This window comes from Chroicocephalus ridibundus, chromosome 7, assembly GCF_963924245.1.
Source record: "Chroicocephalus ridibundus chromosome 7, bChrRid1.1, whole genome shotgun sequence".
Taxonomy (NCBI): Eukaryota; Metazoa; Chordata; class Aves; order Charadriiformes; family Laridae; genus Chroicocephalus; species Chroicocephalus ridibundus.
The window spans coordinates 52817080-52835280 of NC_086290.1; the positions used below are offsets into that span (position 1 = coordinate 52817080).

Below are 18201 nucleotides of genomic sequence, written 5' to 3' on the forward strand. Positions count from 1 at the left end.
TATACAGAAAAAGACTGTTAAAAAGATAGAAGAAGAAATCATTATGCCTAGAGGAACCCATTATTTCATGTTCTTTCGGTATACATTCTCTCAATGTAACATTTCATTATCGTTGATATAGAAGGAATCCTAAAATACCATGAAATCTTAGTAATAGCGTTCAAAATATCAACATTCATGGCATATAATACTTCATAGATTTTGTTCCATCATCACCCATATGACTATAGCGCATTTCAAACAGCCTGTACAGTCAATAATGATGCATGGAGGCCAAAACGTAAGGATCATATTCAGTTTTTGACAAAGTTTTAGTCTCGAAAATCTCTGACTAAATTCAATTACATTTATATCCACAGAACAAATGAAGGAAAATTCAGGAAAGGCATAGGTGTCCTAAGGTTACCTGCACAGCTCATTCAGGATGGAGCCTCACCCTCTGTTTTTATCTTAAACTAAGCCATTGCTAAAAGTACAGTAAAAGTACACATCGCTTTCTTGTCTAGATTTCAAAGAATTCTATTGAGAATGTAGTTTGCTAACGTTGTTGGAAATACAATACCTATGAAAAAAGAAAAGTTTCTTCCTGTTGACTCCTTTAGACCTTGTCTGTGTACATCCATCAGGGTCTGATTGACATTTTTGGTAGTGCCACAAATAACATAAAACTATGTGTCTGAAAGTTCAAGCCTGACTGTATCACTTATGCAAATATGTCTTGTTCTGCTTTTCCTTTCATGAAAGACATGGATAGCTGCTGCCTATATTTTCCTATCCCTTTTCATAAGATGTAACACTATAGACACTGCATCAAATTAGCTATAGACAATCACAAATATACTAAGTGAGCTGAACTCAGCTCTTAACTATAAATTCAAATCTTTGTGGTAGAAATTAGATGAATCATATACAATTCATATAGATAAAATTTTCATTCTACCTTTTACAGAAAAGGTATTTTAATATTTACTTATGAAAATATTTACTATGAAAATCATTCAATAATCATTTTAATATACAAAATAAACTAATTTGACTTACCAATGACTGTACTTTATTATTGAAATGAGTAACTTCAGCTCCTATCAAAGGACATGGAGAAACTGACTGAATGACACAGCTCCTGCACTGTAAATAACTTGTCAGAGAATATTCCTTCTCGTTCCAAACAGCATTTAAAGATAAACTGGCATTCAAGTCTTTCAAAAAGAAAGAAAAAGTGCTTTACATAGGCATCAAGAGACATTTTAAAACAGATAAAAGATCACAAGTTGCCCTTCACGTTTCAAAACGCAGTGTTCTTATTTTGCCAGAAAGCAACATGGTAAAGAATGCTTACTCATCTCTGCAGGCTCAGAAACTTCTACAGTAAAAGTCCTTGTGACAAAACTCATATATGATTAATTGTGCCATCCTAACACCAGAACTGCCCAGACACAAACAAAAGTAAGTGCTTTACATTTGGTCTCTGTCACCTGAATGCTGCTGAAGGATTACACATTCCACGCTCTGGCACCTGGAATCATTTCACAACATATACACTGAGTTTGCAGAGCCCTACTTTAACCACTGGGGCTGGAGGGTATGTGCCTCCAATTCACGGATTTTAATTTATTGTAAGAAACGTAAATGATTCTGTTCTCATTCTCTTTATCTTTTCTTTTTGATCAGAATAATATATAAGATTTGGGAGCGGAGGGTAAGCTGGTAAGCATGGTCAGTGTTTGGTTAAACATGGAGAGTTCAACAGATCTCAGTGAAGTTTCACCTGCTTCCAGTCAACAGTAAGTGTGTGGCACTCCTTTCGTGTGTCAGCCAATTCTCTCTCTCAGTTTGATGGCTGAAGAAGAAGATAATATCTCAAAGGAAAAATCTTACCATCAACTTCCCAAAAGGACAAAGGCAAGGGCTGAAAGTCTTGTGAATGGCCCAGTTAAGAGAAAATAAGTGTATATAATAAGTTTTCCTGGCTAAGTACCATTGTCAATATCTGATTCTCCAACTTCTGTATTTCCAGTTTCCCAAAAAAACCCACTGACCCACATGGTTTGCTGTTTATCTGCTTTCTAGCCAAATGCTGTGCCTTGGACTGTATGCCTGTACTGCCTTCAGCTTCCTTGTTCCATAAAATAATCAAATTTCTCCTCATAAGCTTTAAATAATCTTTCTCATTTATCTAAGGTCAAAGACATAGTTTACAATTGTCATTAACACCTTTCAGCATGGTAGTATTGCTTTTACGCTTGTTTCATCTTTCAAATATTTCCTGGGATTTTCAGCAACATTCACAATCCTTGTCAAGAGGACACAAAACCACCAGTATTCATTGAAAGATCTGATATTTTCATTTAAGAAAAAAATTTCATTTGCTTTAAGAAGCAAAATGTTCCTTTCAATAAGCTATGAAAAGGAAAGATGTCCTTGAAGGAGAAAGCAAATGGCCAGAGCATTTAATTCATATCCAGTAAAGAATTGTTGGATATTGGACTTCCTTCAAACTTACAGAAACTAAAGTAGGAGCAATGGAAAGATGTGGAAGTTAAAGAACAATGCAGACTCAATCACCACGCTCTGGCAATAAACAAAATATTGTTAAAGTATCTCTTCAACAAAGATGTAATGAAGCAAGATACTAAGCGATGAAGATCACCAAAAAAATGAAGTCAGAATTATTGACCAATAGGTAGGCAAAAATCAATACCAAGACCTTACTGACACAAAAAAGAAAACGGTGTTTGCAGGAACTACACTCAGCCAATTGCGAACAGAGAAGAAAACCAGTAGAATGCGTGATTTGTAACGTGGTAGTAACCAATGTCACTTACAAGGAGGAAATTTCCTAATAAGGAAACAATTATAATAAAGCTTTAGTACAGTTTTAAACACTTTACATAACAATTTAACAAAAGACAGGCTATAGTCTTTTTGAAAGCTCATGTATTTCTCTTGGCTTAAAAAAGCTTTCCATTAAAAATATCTGCAAACCCTGTAAGAGTGCTATTTTGGAGAGTAAGTAGTAGTGGGGCAAGAGGCTCGTACTGGTCCTCTCCATAGGAGATTTCACATATAAATCAAGGGATACAAACATGTTACCAAAATCAAAAGCATCTGCAGGAAAAGAAAGAAAACAATGTGCTGTATTTAACTTAAAGCTAAAGGACTTGACAAACGTTAGGTGGCATTTATCAGTAATCAGTAAGATTTACCTTCACTTTTCACTGGCATCTGATAAACCTTCAAAGTTTCTTTAAGGTGACTAAGACTTGCAGCATCCGAGATGATCAACATCATATTATCATCTTCTGAAATGGCATCTAGTTCACACATACAGTTATTAATGGCTTCTTTACTACTTATATTAGTATTCCTGAAGAGTTTCCAGATTATTTTCAGTTCAATATGACTGTAGCAAGCTTTTCTCAAAATTCCTATAATTTAAGAAGTGGGGTGTAAGACTTATATATACATGGTTTTGAATACAGTACTGTTCGAACATACTGCAAACTTTCCACATTTACAAGATGGTAATTTAGGCCCTGATCCAATACCCACTGAAGTCAGTGAAAAGACTTCTATTGATGTAAATGGACCTTGGAAGAAGGCCTTATTTAAATTTTTTAATGTGTCCAAAATTTACTTTTCAACAGATAATTTTCCCCTTGTTATTACTCCCAAATTGACCAGTGAGTTTGAATCCACTTTGAATAAAGTCATTTATTTTTCATTTTCTTCAAACTGTGGCAGATTTTTTAACTTTCATCAATCAACTGACATCTGAGATTCAGTTTACACAGCATAAAACTTCCCGCTGACAACGGACACCTTGGTCAATGTAGGCATTAAAGTACCTCAGTGATTCACAACGCTTTCATTTAACACATAGTGATTCCCTTTCACAGATCCTATACCAAATTGCAAAGATATGATGATGCTGATAGATTGATATTAAGAAAATGAATGAAAGTCTACTGATGAGATTACACAAGTCTTAAAGGAGATAGATACATTATGGTTGCTCTAGGAAAAGAGAGGGGCAACAAGTGGCCTCCATCACCTGGGCCTCCCTTTCTTTACCCATAAGGCAACGTGGACTTTGCTAGCTGGCATATGACTTTGATAGGTCCAGAAGCAACAGAGAGATCTCCCACTCCCCCTCAGGATCAGGTTTGGTTTGCGAAAGAGGAGACTTGTCCTTTCTCGATTTCTTCTGATCCAGATAACATCTGGACCTTCACGACCTGATGTCGGGTTCAGCTACATCACACAATGGAGTCATCAGCCGCTAGCACACAGTTCGCGCCTACTAAGCCCAGCCTCCCTAAGCATCTATATCTAATTGTTTCTACTTATAACAGATGATTTTGTAATTAGGTCATTACCACGCATGGCCCAGTAGCCTGAAGATAGAATACGTTTTAAAAAGTAGCAGAGTTGTTATTACCATTATCAGCTTTTAGACCTTCCCAAACTAAAGTGCCTCACAAAAACGTAGAGACAATTCCCAAGAATAATCCACATTTCCTACAATGGGTCAACCAAGGACTAAAACCCAAACTAAATTAATATAGGTAGGTTACATAACGAAGAATTAGTGTGATCATCGTTTTTCAATAAAACTTTCGATAGTTTCATTAAAACATGTATTAGATTCACAGAGTTACTGTGCCAAGATATTACCAGACTTCTCACAGCAACTGGTAGCAAATTAACACCTAATCCTTAGAACGAACATACCCCAGTGAACGGGCCGCTATGTTACAGATACTTTCTTTCAGCCTCCCATAAGGCCAGGAGCAGTTGCCTTCAGTTAACTCTTAAATAATACCAGTCAGATTCCTACTGTACTTCAGGACAGGTCAGTGTATGAGGACCACTGAATCAAGCAACAGAAATATGCCAGAAAGAAATTACATTAACAGTAACTTATTTTCACTGAAATGCCAAGTAAGAATAGTTGTGTTACTGTGACAACTCTCTCTTTCTCCCCCAAGAAAGATTTTCTGCAGCTCTCCAGTACATTTACAACAACCCATTTACCTAGTTACCATATCCAGTGGAGAAATTAACCAATTATTCCAAAATATCCCTCCAGTATCCAAAGCTGAGAAAGTAAAAAGATGGATTAAAAATCCTGTCATTCCCAACCTGAAACAAACAACCAGTTACATAGATCTTACCCTCTGCTTTTGGCAGTATTTCAGCTCCACAGACAATACAATAAAGTCCTTTCTTGCAAGGCTGGTGCTGTGTCTCCTTCTAACAAGACAATACGCAAATTCATGTAAATACTAGCTTGCATATAGTACCTATGTAACTATGCAGATTGAAGCATTTAAATATAAACACAAAGAAACCTATCAAAACTGCTTCAGAGGAATATACTACTTGAAATACTCAAATCTATTTGAACCTATGTTTATCATTTATATTAGCTAATAATTAAGATATACCTCATGCTAAAAACACTTAACCTAACTTAAATAGAAATACTTTCATATAAAAATATGAGGTATTTTATAGTCTATAACGCTCCAGGCTATCAAAGATTTACTTTGGAATTTTGCAAAGGAGTCTAGGACGATAGGTGCCCAACTCCTGTCGAGTTTCAGTTCTATTATGTTCTTACACTTTGCAAACTTTGCCCTAAAAATTACAGACTAATCAGAAATTGGAAGCACGGCTTATATTGAAACAGGAATCACATCTGTAATGAGTTTGAGCTGGACTCTGCAGGTTTCTGCCTGCATTAACAGGGCTTGAACACACTCAGCCTTTTTGTTTCCCGTGAGAAACAAACGTGTCTCTTCAATGTGTGAATCGTAAAGATCTAGAGCAAACCATGCAGACGATGAATAAACTATTTCATCAGTATTATTTCACTTAAAAGATCATATAATAATCTTATTTCCCTTGCACCTTAACATTCAACAGCAGCCACTTAAAACAGGCCCTTTATTCTATCCACAGGGTACCTTTCTTTCACAGGTGCTGCCACTTTGCCTAACTGGAGCTTTTCTTTGCCTGCATCGTCTCTGAACTTTCAATCCTTTAATAAAGTCAAGATTTTATGATTATTTTAGATGGAACAGATCATATCTCGCTAGCTATTACATCAAAGTGCGAGAGGACTTTTCAGTAATATAGCTTTTATAGACTTGGGAAGTCCAAACAAACAATTCTAGGAAAGTTGCTACATTGACTTCACTTCCCTTCTATTTGCAAGCTGGGCAGCACGGTTTTTAATTTAATATTGGGAATCACCATAAATACATTAACTATAGAAATAAAGAATATTCTTACCAGTAACATATTAAATACCATAGTTAGTTAGATATAAAAACAAATTAAGATTGAATTTACACAGCTTTTACAACAAAAGAAACTGTCCACCCCTCACCCCCCAAAACCCAGTAATACAGAGGATTATTATCCATCCGTTGACCAAAGCAACACAGCTATCGTCAGGATCTGAGTTTGGTGAATTTGTGGATAGAGACTTTTCAAGAAAAATTGAGTATCTAGTAGGCTGAAAGCTGATACTTCAGTACCTATTTTTTAAAACTAATGGTTAAGGAGTAATTTTATATAAAATGTAGACGTTGTAAACTAATGCAAAATATTTGACATGAAGGCGGCCATGTCTTAAAGGATTTCTAATCAAAGTAAGATGTGACACAAGATCAAGAAGGGAACAATCTGCTCCAGATAAGGAAAGGAAGATGGATTTCTTTTTTTAATGATACGGATTTAAAGACAGACAAATCTTCTGAAAGACAAATAAGGGGTAGTGGTCTATGAGATGAGCAGACAAGCCACAAAGCTTAAGTGATGTCTATTATCTATTTACATATACATAAACATAAACATAAAAAGTGGTTTGATACAGAAGGCCTGTTTTAAGAAAACTGAGCTATCAGAGACTCAAGAGGATGTCGGAGTGCAGTTGCAAAGTCACCTGCCAGAGGCTGCCCCGGCATTTGCTGGGATATGGGACGCTTCTAGTCCAGAAGCCAGTTAAAAACAGAAGCCCGCCTACCCTAAGTCCTGATATTCAATCAATTGCTTCAATCTAAAGTAAGTATTTTTGTCTTTAGATATGTCATACGTTTAAACTGCTGTCAATACTAGAGCCTGCTTCTGCCCTGTCAACCAGTTTAAATCCATGAGCAAATGATTAAACGATACCAGGAAACCTAAACCAAGAAAACATGATCCTTACGTGGCATCAATATAACAAAAAGTTTAACTAAATGCCTTATACCGAGTACTGCAAGATAATGCTTGTTAGAGAAATTCAACAGTATTCTTACCATTCTTGCAAACAGAGTATATAATTTTATAAAGATGCATTTATTGCGTAAAGAAACAATATAATTTAAATCCTATCAATATGAAAACATTCACAGGTCTGTAGGTGTGGACATCAGAATGTTATTTAGATGAAATTCCATGGAAAATGACCAGTTAACAATTTCATCTCTGCTCTCAGTCAAAAGATACAAATACTTCTGAACCAATCTTAAGACTGTAAAAATCCTGCATCTTCATATTAATATATGATGAAAATGGACAATCTTTTCTTAAAAAAATCAAGCATAGTATGTTTATTACAGAAAAGTCCTGGCTGTTTTGATTGCAAGAAGTGAAAGTAATGTTTAAAATATTTAAAAAAAAAAAAAAAGTAGACTGAGGAAGAGTTAAAGACCTTTATGTACAAATTTACATTGCGTAGAAAATGTGTTTGTAGGCCATACAATTGAGTACATATTTTGATATGAATACATACAGAACCTGACCAAAAGAAAATTAGATCCTCTCACAAAAGGAAATTTTAAAGAAACTTCAGCTTTTATGTAAAACAAATAAAGGCCTCTGAAGAAGCCTCTCATCATCATCAAATATCAAAATGTCCAAATACTACTACAACACAGCTTCCGATAGACATCTTCACAAAAGAAATTTGAGGGAAACAAGATACTGAAGAATATAGCTATTTCAGTATCTAGGCTCAATCTATCAAATTACTTGATCTGCAAAGATGCTGTTCTACATATTTAATTCATAAAAAAAGGCCCTAACAAATGCAGAAAACCATAATTTGATTATATGGGTGTTTTGCTTTCTGAGAAAAACCCAATTGTTTGATTGTATTTAATGGCGGATTAATTAAGTCTGTAATAGACAAACCTCCTCAGCCTACAATTACAAGTCAAATGCTACCTGGGCTTCTATTCAGAATATCCACACACATGATGTCCTTTCGCCACGCAGTTATGATGAAGAATCTTAATTATATCTATAGAAAACCGCATGTAGCATAACCTTCACAATGAAAACCAAAAAAGTATAATGAAAAATTGAGTCATAGTATTAAATGAGAACTAGAAAGGCATCGCTGCTCTCTCGTGAGGCGATGCTGTAAAGGCTGCTCACTACCTTTCCTCCAGAAGCTGTCACTAAGTGCTAGTATTGTTCAATAGAAAAGAGGACACACCTTTATTTCGTGATCTGGAAAGACTGATTTTCTGTTTCTTGGTGTCCGTTTCTTGAGATGCTATCTGCTCTGCTTCTATTTCATTAGTCATCTCTACATAATTAACTGCACTATTCTTACTCCTCTCATTTCGCATTATTCCATATAAATTTGTGCTTCCGCCATCATCAATCTTATTTTTAGTCACACTTAGCGTTTCTGAGGTGTTGATGGCAAAAAGATCATCAGCGACTGTGGAGTTTCCACATTCAAGCCAATTCTCATTTGTATTACAGGTTGGAACCTGTGGTTCAATTTTCTCTTCCTCTGATTCTACGTCATCATAGAGTTCTGGTGTGAAGTAGATGCTCTCATCCTCATCTTCAGCTTCTGCAGATACGTTTAACTTCGCAAGTTCAGATTTCCCTCCTGCTGAAGGGAACTCACTGCAGGGCTCAACTCGAAGCTGTAGCTTATCAGAATGGTCTTCAGCAATGGGAGCCTCAGCATTTGTAACTGAAAAATTAGTTGTTTCCAAACATGATTCTGGTACACTTTGTTTACGTTCTGAAATTAACAATGCCTGGCATTGATTTACACTATCAATAAGTTCACTAGCCCTATTCACATTCTTTTGTTTGCTACTAGCTGTGGACATGCAGTTCTTTGCTACGGGCAAGGGTGTTGAAGTCAGTGGTTTCAGGCAGCAACGTTCTTTCACAATATCAGAATTAGTCCAACCATTCTTTTTTTCTCTCTCTATTTTAGTTGCTGGCATTTTGGGTGTGGCGTCCACATGTTTTCTTCTTTGTGTTACATGGTGAGAATGACTCCCTGCATCAACTTTCTGGCCACCTGTGAAAAATCACAAAACATTAATTAATTGTATATGCCTTCCCCCTGCTGATTTACAACATGTTTAGCACATCAAAATTACCACTTTTTTATTAGGTTTACAATTATTTTATAATACTCATTAAGGTCCAATACAAACAAAACCACAGATGTTACAACTATCTTTGCACATCACTTGTCTTAATTAAATCAATAGATTAACTGGCACATGTAAAGTTAAAGTATGACTGGATTTAAGATTTTTATTTTTTTTATTATTGTGCTCTTATGTTATTTACATCTTTCTTGCCTGAAATGAAGTCATAAGCTTTCCTAAAATTTAGGAATGGATAGATATTTACTTGTAAAGCTGTTACCGGAAGAGATTATATGAAAGGTGTCTCACAGCAATGTCTAAACAACAGATGTAGCTTGAACCAAGGCACTCATCTTGCAATAACACTAATCTTTATGTGTTTCAAGTATATTTTAAATTCTCGTCATAATTTTCAATTCAAAAAGAAATTTAAGTGGAAGCGTTTTTGATTCCACTATCAACTTATCAAACATTTTCAATTGCTTCAAGACAACCAGACGGAATGACAATTCATTTCAGTCTGTTGAGCACAGCTCATACGCATTTGTGAATAATTATCATTTTGCACCACAGCACTTCTGTAATTTTAAAAAACACTTGTTTCTCCCAAAAAATATGCAACTTCACTTTTAAAATTGTTAATGAGGTTTTTTTTCCACAGGAAATGAACATACTTGGTTTCATTGTTGCCATGATGTTACTTGGCTGATTTGATGCTGTAGAATTAACTGAGCTGATGGTTGTAGTAAAATTAATTTCTGAAACCAACTTTTGCTCCTCACTTTTAGCAGGAACATCTGGTGGCAGATGAATAGTTGCATCCCGTTGAGAGGCTTGTGACAGGTCTTTTGAATTTGAAGGTACATGGAGAAATTCACTGCTGCACACGGATGGACCTTCAACGCCTTTCTGGTTCCTCATAGCAAATGCACGCAAGGATTCAAGCGCAGTAGCAAACTTTTCATGGTGCTGGATTTGTTGACGAACCCATTTAGATAATCCTAAGAAAAAGACAACAAAATGACGACAGAAAAAAAAGAATGTTACTACAAAACTACATCGTCTATACCAGATACTCCACATCAGTAAATATTACCCTAATATTGCAAATACTTCTACATATGCATAGACAGATTCATAAAGATTTCAAGAAGTTGCTCATGGAAGTAAGATAACGTTTGTCTTCATTTCCAGGGCTGGGAACTGGATTTAATCAATAGTAGTATTTTGATGAGTAATACTAACAATATTATTCGTTTTTATTAAAAGGTAAAGACCTTTTTCACTAATACTTTTTTAAGTTCCTACTGCTGCATTGCAAAAACATCATTATATTTCTTCTATGCCCGGGTGTTCATTTTGCTTGTTACCATAAATTATTAAAAAGTAATTTACATACAGTACAGCTATTTATTATCATACCAACAGGGCCTGACAAAATTAGAATATAAAGAAGCTTTTACAATTGTATTTCAGATTAAGTAACAGTAACTCAGATATTCAGGAAGAATCACAACTGCTAAAATATAATGCAATACGTTGTTACCCACCAATCATTTTTACAATTCCCAAATTATCAGGTGTCTTGAGCACAACAGCTGTTTACATGATGTTGGAACACACAAGAGTGAAGTAAAAACTAACTGCCTTGATTTTTAAAAAATATGTTTTTAAACCCATTTAAATATTCTTTTAGTATTGATTAAAAAAAACCCCAAACCCAGAGAACTTGAGTCTTCTGTAAAGTTTTGAAAAAGTGCTAATCTTACCAAATTCTGTGCATATAGATTATTTGTATTGCTATATGCATTACTTCTGTTTACTTTGACAATTTAAATGTATTTTTAGTACAGACATGTCAGAAAACGGTTGAACTTGTATTACAGCAGCTGAGCTCCACCTGCTGACTAGACTGCAACAGCATCTGTTTACATCATCTTTTTGCCCATCGCTTCTAAACAGGGCAGGAACAAAGATACGGCACGCGTTCCTAAGCAACTTCTTTTTTCATTTTCTAAAAAAAAATAATATTTAAGGTAGTGTGTACCACCTGGTTTATCTGCATTTATTTCTAGACAGTATAAAACTACAAATAGAAAATACTTTTTCCATATTGAGCATTTAGTAGTTCCATGTTAGAATGGTACAACCTTTACCCCTTCTTACCTAAAAAGCCAGAACGCTAAATTCAGACTGCAAACCCTAATCACTACAGCTCCCTACAGGCAGAAAGTATACGTCCACTAGAGACTTACTCAAAGTCCAAATAAAAATCTAGTAAATACTTGGTTTTAATATATACATATATACACATGCACACATTTGTCTATATACATTATATATATTTAATATGCAAAGATCCGTCCTTAAGTTTTTATAGATCGCATTTTAAGAAAGAGTTCTCAAATTCTGCACACTGAAATTTCTGTATCACGAGCTGCATATCCGAAAGGGGAATGAAATTAAGTTGACTGAACACTGGTATCAACGCGTTTCGGTATATTTAATGAAACAGCAATACACCAGGGTAGAGTTTTAAAATTTTCAGTTTCAATTGCACAATTTTGAGTTCAACAGATGTATTTCATTATGACTTCTACTCATCTGCATCTGTACAACCATATTTATGTAATCTTAATTTTTCCCTATTTGTTAATACTAGGATCTTTTCCAGAAAGATTTTTACAGCTTACCAGTTATGTACTTATTAGGGTTATTCCGGAAGCGGTCGTCAACTAAAATAAGAGCACCCCAGTCGTTCCTATGTCTTATACACCTAGAAGTGAGCAACAAAAAAGGAGTGTATATATAATTAGAGTGCATATAGTAAAAAACTGTGGGGATTAGACAACAGGGATTGCAATATGCAAATATATACAGGAAATGCTATCCTTCCGTCTTACACAAAAAATTGTTATGATGTCATGGAAGCTTAATTTTCCTTCCGTTCCTAAATTTACTGTACAAAAATAGGTAAATTAAAAAAAACCCACACAAGTATTCAGCAGCTAATCAAATCACGTGACATTTGTTTTCCACTCTTAACTGGGTAGTGTAAGTACTAAGAGAAGAACATGTAAGTGTAAAAGAAAAGAAAACGGACTGATGCAACTGCAAACAGGTTTTTAAATGACTAAGCCATATGTTATTCCTAACTCTAATAACAAAATGAATAATGCTACAGCCCAAAGCTGCGAGCGATACCGTTGGGTTCATAAGTCAGTTGTTAGAGGCCTACAGAAATAATCCAATAGTCACTCTGCATGCACTGATACTATTTTTAACATTTTTAACATGGATTTCTCTACTGCCTGCCAGAAAAAAAATAATTAAAGAACAGTGATAATATAAATGAAATATGGAAAAGAATCTGTCAGTAACAGTTTAGGATTATCAGCCCCACTGTATAAGAAGAGGACAACTTTTAAAAATTATGTTTACAAATGTACATAAAACCACAAGTGTGTCAGAGTCAGGGCTTAAAATGGGAGCAACAAGGCTGGCTCTCCAAAGAAATATTATTTATTTATATTTGAAGTCCCTTCATGATAAGAAAAGCTACCGAAACATCTTTAAGAAACAGATTTCTTCCAACTTCATTTTTTTCATTGCTTTAATAAATGTGGTTTAAAGTCATAGCTTAAATGAATTATGCCCACTGGAGACATATCCTACAATTTCAGAAAAAGTAGCACTGCAAGGAATTCATGGCGTGACTGTCACCTGGCCATACACACCATCTGTTATATTCCCAAAGGCTGCTATTTCATTTCATGGAATTGTGTTACTCCATATAATGTAACAGCACTAAATTAAGAGAAAAGTGCCAGACCGAAGAGTGGTACGCTTCTGCTCACTTCTACCCCTGCAGGCACCTTTGCAATAAGAAGCTTGCCTATCTACTATTAACTTAGGATCAGCTTAGTAGACTGTTCTGGTTTTATGAAAATAGTCATCATACGCTGTCATCCTTCGCCAAATCTCAATTTGCTAAGAGCTTAGTCCAATGTTATTATACACAATTTACACATTTATGTTAAAATCGAAGTCTATTCTTTCCACTTTAGACTAGCATAACTTCATTCAAATGATAAATTATATCATAAGCAATTTTTACGAAAGCTAGATTTAAGTTAAAACAAAAGTTCAAAACAATTTCTTATTATTAGCATTCCACCACTTTAACTTCTCTGAAAAAAACCTAACTTTCTCTCCAAAGAGGAATCTAAGAAATCAGACCTATAACAAGAATTAACAATGAGATTTTACTATATGGACTATTTTCTCTCAGTTTTCTTTCTAAATCTTCATTTACGTCACCGCATTTGTATTAAGTCCAACTCAAATAACAAGAGTCTTCCAGCTGATGTTTCTCCTCTTATCTAGAAATCTGTGGCTATACCTCTATGACAGATGTACGGCACCTATGATAGCTAGCTGTATCTATCTAAGTATATATCTCCAAATTTTGTTGGAGAAGGATTAATTAGTTCTATCCTGTTAGTAAGATTTGGGGGAATTTTTTTCATTCCAGTAAGCAAGCTATACCACTTCTAAATCTGGAAAGAAATCAGTGAGCGTGATAATTGAATTGACCTTTTGCAAAGGTCTGAGAGCACGCCCCCCCATTTCTCCCTTTCAAAAACACTTGTAGCCTAAACATCAAACAACTCTAAGCCCACCGAGTGCGTCAACAATTAGTACATTTGAAAAGACCTAAGAATTTTCATTTGGTTTAGAAGTTCAAGAACTGTTTATCTCTGCAAACGCTTTCGTTTCTGTGTATCTGGACCACAAGCAATAAAACCTGCATCCAAACTAAAGTGGATTATGAATGTAAAACAAGAACTCTAATTATCACAACACTCAAAGGCAAAACAGACTGAAAATAGACAGTTGCCAGTACAGAAGAGCTGAAGACCCGATTTCTACAATATGAGGTTTTTGGCCTGATTCATCACCTTTGTGTTACGAGTGAGGAATTAATCCTTAAAGACGTCACATCAAAAAGAAGTTCTACAAATATATATGGTTTTGATTATGTTCAGTTTATCTCACCTTCCCAGGGCTTGGTTCAGAGCCCTGTAAGCTTGAATTTCATACCACTGACTCCCTGGTAAAAGGCCTCTTGTATTTTTATGCTGGTCATTGTATTTCCTCTTTAATTCAACCTAAGAAAGAAATCATAAAATATTGTTTTTAATAATGATGTTGAAAAGGAAATATTCTAAAAGGGGAAAACAAGCAAAGGATGATTAAATAAGCGAATATTCAAAGTGTGCTTCAGTGTTTCAACTTTGTATTTTGCATACTAACCAATTATGGCTTTTACCCTTCTCAAGTTATATTTAAAATGTGATCTATTCCAATAACTTCCATGCGTTAACACAACAAGCACACGCTTACTCAGATCTCAGTGCTTGCGACAGAAGGATAACCTGTTCACATGGCCAAAAAACCCAGATACAAGTAAATGGACTAACTAGACCACAGTTCTATTTGCTCATCTGGAAATAAACAATACAATGGAGATCTTTACCCTTTCCTTTATCACAAACGCTGACTCCTGATCTAGTGCTGGGACCAGACCATGCTTTTCTCAAGTGAGGGTTAAGCAAATATAACCCCTTCTACAGAAGCTAAGAACGAACTTGAGGGACAGAGTGGCCTCGCTAAATTTCCAGAAGCCACCAACACCAGCTCTAATTCTGAGCTTGCCATCACCTTCTGTGGTTTGGAAACAAACTTTCCACTGGCTAAATCGGAAGCACAGGTGGCAGTGAAGGTCTGCAGGCCCAGGGCTCGCATAAGGCAGAAAAGAACATGCTCGTCTTTTTTAAAAAATGCCCCCTCTCTGCTGCTTCAAAAGGAGATCTGACATCAACCGCACAAGAAATCCCTTGCCTCCTCTTTCTAATCGTGTGGATAACTACACATACAGTTCCTGATCTGAATTTGAACAAGAATTTGTATTTGGCCATTATACACAGTTCCAACATACATCAAAAGAATTTATTATTGGGAGGTGGCACAACTGAATTATATTTTGTAAAAAATAAACAAACACAAAAATACACCAAAAAAGGGTCTTTCCATTGCTCTTTTGTACAGTATTAACCTTTCTAAACTGACAAGTGAAAGGACACGCTTCAGGAGAGAAAACAGCAGACTTCTAACCTCTTCTGACAGGTAACTTTCAAGTCGTATTTGGATAAGAAATTTTATTTTGCGTACTTATGCCCTTTAAATTGCCTGTCAAATTTACAAATTCAGTCTTTACAGCCAGAAAGTAAATTCAGTTTGATTTCACAGATTTAATATTTGTTCCAGTCACTCAGAATTTATTGACTGGCATGTGAGGTTTCCTTTGTAATTTTCAAAACAGAAGATGATTCCTTCTGAACGTTTCACGAACATTAAAACCATTCTTTAAAAATGAATTTAAGCTTATCTGTGCATTTCCACAAATGGAAATACCGCCTGGAGAAACAAAAGGGTACTCCTCACCATTTGAAATGAGGGATGATGTCGGAAAATTTCACTAGATCTTTAAAACATAATTAATGACAATATATTCCTGAACATACATTGTATTTTTATTCTCATCTTCGTATGTTTTCTAACAATTTCTGCTTTTGAAGAATTTCTGTCATCAGTAGGATTTTGGCCAATTGTAACAAATGTAGCTTTACCACAGTTTCTTACTTCGCTAGCAGATTGTTCAAAACAGTATTAGAGTAACTAGTCACATGTCTTACACTGATAAAAATGACACCATTTTTAATTACGTGCATAAATCCACCGAAGTAACAGGAGAACGCAAACCAGTCAGATCACCTGCATTGTATTGCATTACCCTGCGATTAAAAGACTTTATTTATACAAACTCCTAATATGATAGCATTATGCAAATGTATACTGCTTGAATTGCACATCAACAGCGACCTCTCATTTCTCAAATTATACAAAAGTCCTATTCTCTTGGTCTAAATGTGTAATGTATCTTTAAAACTTATCTTTTCTATCTTAAGAAAAGGGTTAACAGAAAATAAACATTCTGTTTTCTCACTTAAACGATCATGTCTTAGCAGGAGATGACAACTTACATTGCTGAGAGTTCAGTTTTCATTATAAGTCTACTAAAGGTAAAAGGCCAGGGCATGTCATTTTAATGCAATCAGAATCCATTTCATTGTATAACTCTTACATTATCAAACATCAAATCAACGCCCAATTCAAAATGACATGTTACATATGTGAAAAAGCCAGTCTCTCCTGCTAGCAAATATCGTAAATGTGCAGTAAACCACAGGCTAGAAGGGATTAGTTAAAATGTCAGAAGACAGCCTTTTACTTTTACCTGTTCATCCTTAAAAATATACTCTTAGCTATCAGGCATGCTTTACAGACAAATAGCTTCAGCAAGCAGCAGCAGAAGGCCCGTGGCAAGCTCTGCCATCTTGTAGCTGTCAGACAGATTAGTCTTTGATCTATCTGGGAGGTCACGGTCACATTCACATTCACTAAAGTCTAAACAACATTATACCTGCTAACCACTCGTTATTTTAATGCTTAATTAGTTCAACATCTTCCACTATGGAATATTAACTGAGAAATATCAACAAAAAAATAAATGCCGTGAACAAATATCTTTTTTTTTTATGACCTGGAAAAAATATTTTGATGCAGTTTCTGCTACAATTCAAAAGAACTTTCAAGCATATTTTTCAATCAAAATTAGCAATACAAGTTTTTCTTCGATGACAACAACATGAAACAACATTCATTATATTAGATTTTAAGTGTTTGATAAGCCACAAAAAAAGTTACCTGTGGTAACATTGCTTCACATGAAGAAACTCAGATTTATTCAGGATTCAAGGAATATATAAGTACATAAAGTAGATTTATACTGTGATGACCATGGACGATATCAGGTAGCTTACGACACAAAGGTCAGAAGACTAGCTCAAAAACTAAAGCTTGTTTTTGAACCTGCAAATTCAGATACTGAAGCCTGCAGAATGCCTCCTTGGCACCACACCAAACTGAACCAGATCTATTCAAAATTAACAAAAACGTGGTTATATTTAACAGCAAGGTATACAAATATCAATCTGTAATGAACTATTTGTTTCTACAGAAAAATCAATGGTTGGACAATAAAAATAAAGCACTATTTTCTCCTTTAAACAGAGTTCTTTCCATTCTGTAAATATAAAGCTTCGTGTTTTGCAGTCATAATTACAACTGAGCTACGGAAATGTGAAACGTAACTTCAGTACGTTTTAGGTATCTTCAGCTAAAGGTCTGCACAGCAGCCTACATGCTAATTTACCTGTTAAGAAGTTTTAAGGAGAAAGCATTTAACCTACAAAGAATAAGAACTACTGTGCTACACCATCAATTACTTTTTAAAGTTTTCCTTCAGTAAACCCAAGCAGATGGTCCAGCAGACACTCAGACGAAGAACATGACCTTAGACATAAAGAGCAAAGCCTAGCAGGACTGGAAACATGCATTTGGGGCATTTACATTCATAATCAGAATACTTTAAATCTATTTATCAAAATGAAGGCTGAATGGGCTAAGCCACAATATGCTTTTTTATTATTATTTTGCAGGATTTAAATCAGCAAAATAAACTGTTTGGTTTTACTTCATCTGGCAAAGTTTCAATATTTTTTTAGATGCATTGCTTTATTTAACCAAATGTAGTGCTATACTTTGCTTTCTAAAAACAAACAAAAATCCCAAGCTGTTAGTAATAGTTAACAAGGCAGACCTGCTCTTTGAC

The 18201-nt window shown here is 35.1% G+C and overlaps 1 protein-coding gene across 2 annotated transcripts in view; it reads right to left on the reverse strand.

Moving 5' to 3' along the window:
• Positions 1-7692: 7692 nt before the first annotated feature.
• The window catches only part of BRIP1 (BRCA1 interacting helicase 1), a 63301-nt gene continuing 52792 nt past the window's right edge, over positions 7693-18201 (reverse strand). For both annotated transcript variants that reach the window (XM_063342103.1, XM_063342102.1), the window contains exons 17-20: positions 14463-14575; positions 12098-12180; positions 10079-10405; positions 7693-9328 (exon numbers count right to left, since the gene is read on the reverse strand). In XM_063342103.1, coding sequence (XP_063198173.1) covers positions 8457-9328; positions 10079-10405; positions 12098-12180; positions 14463-14575 — 1395 coding nt within the window. In that variant the 3' untranslated portion in view covers positions 7693-8456. The remainder of the gene's footprint in view (positions 9329-10078; positions 10406-12097; positions 12181-14462; positions 14576-18201) is intronic.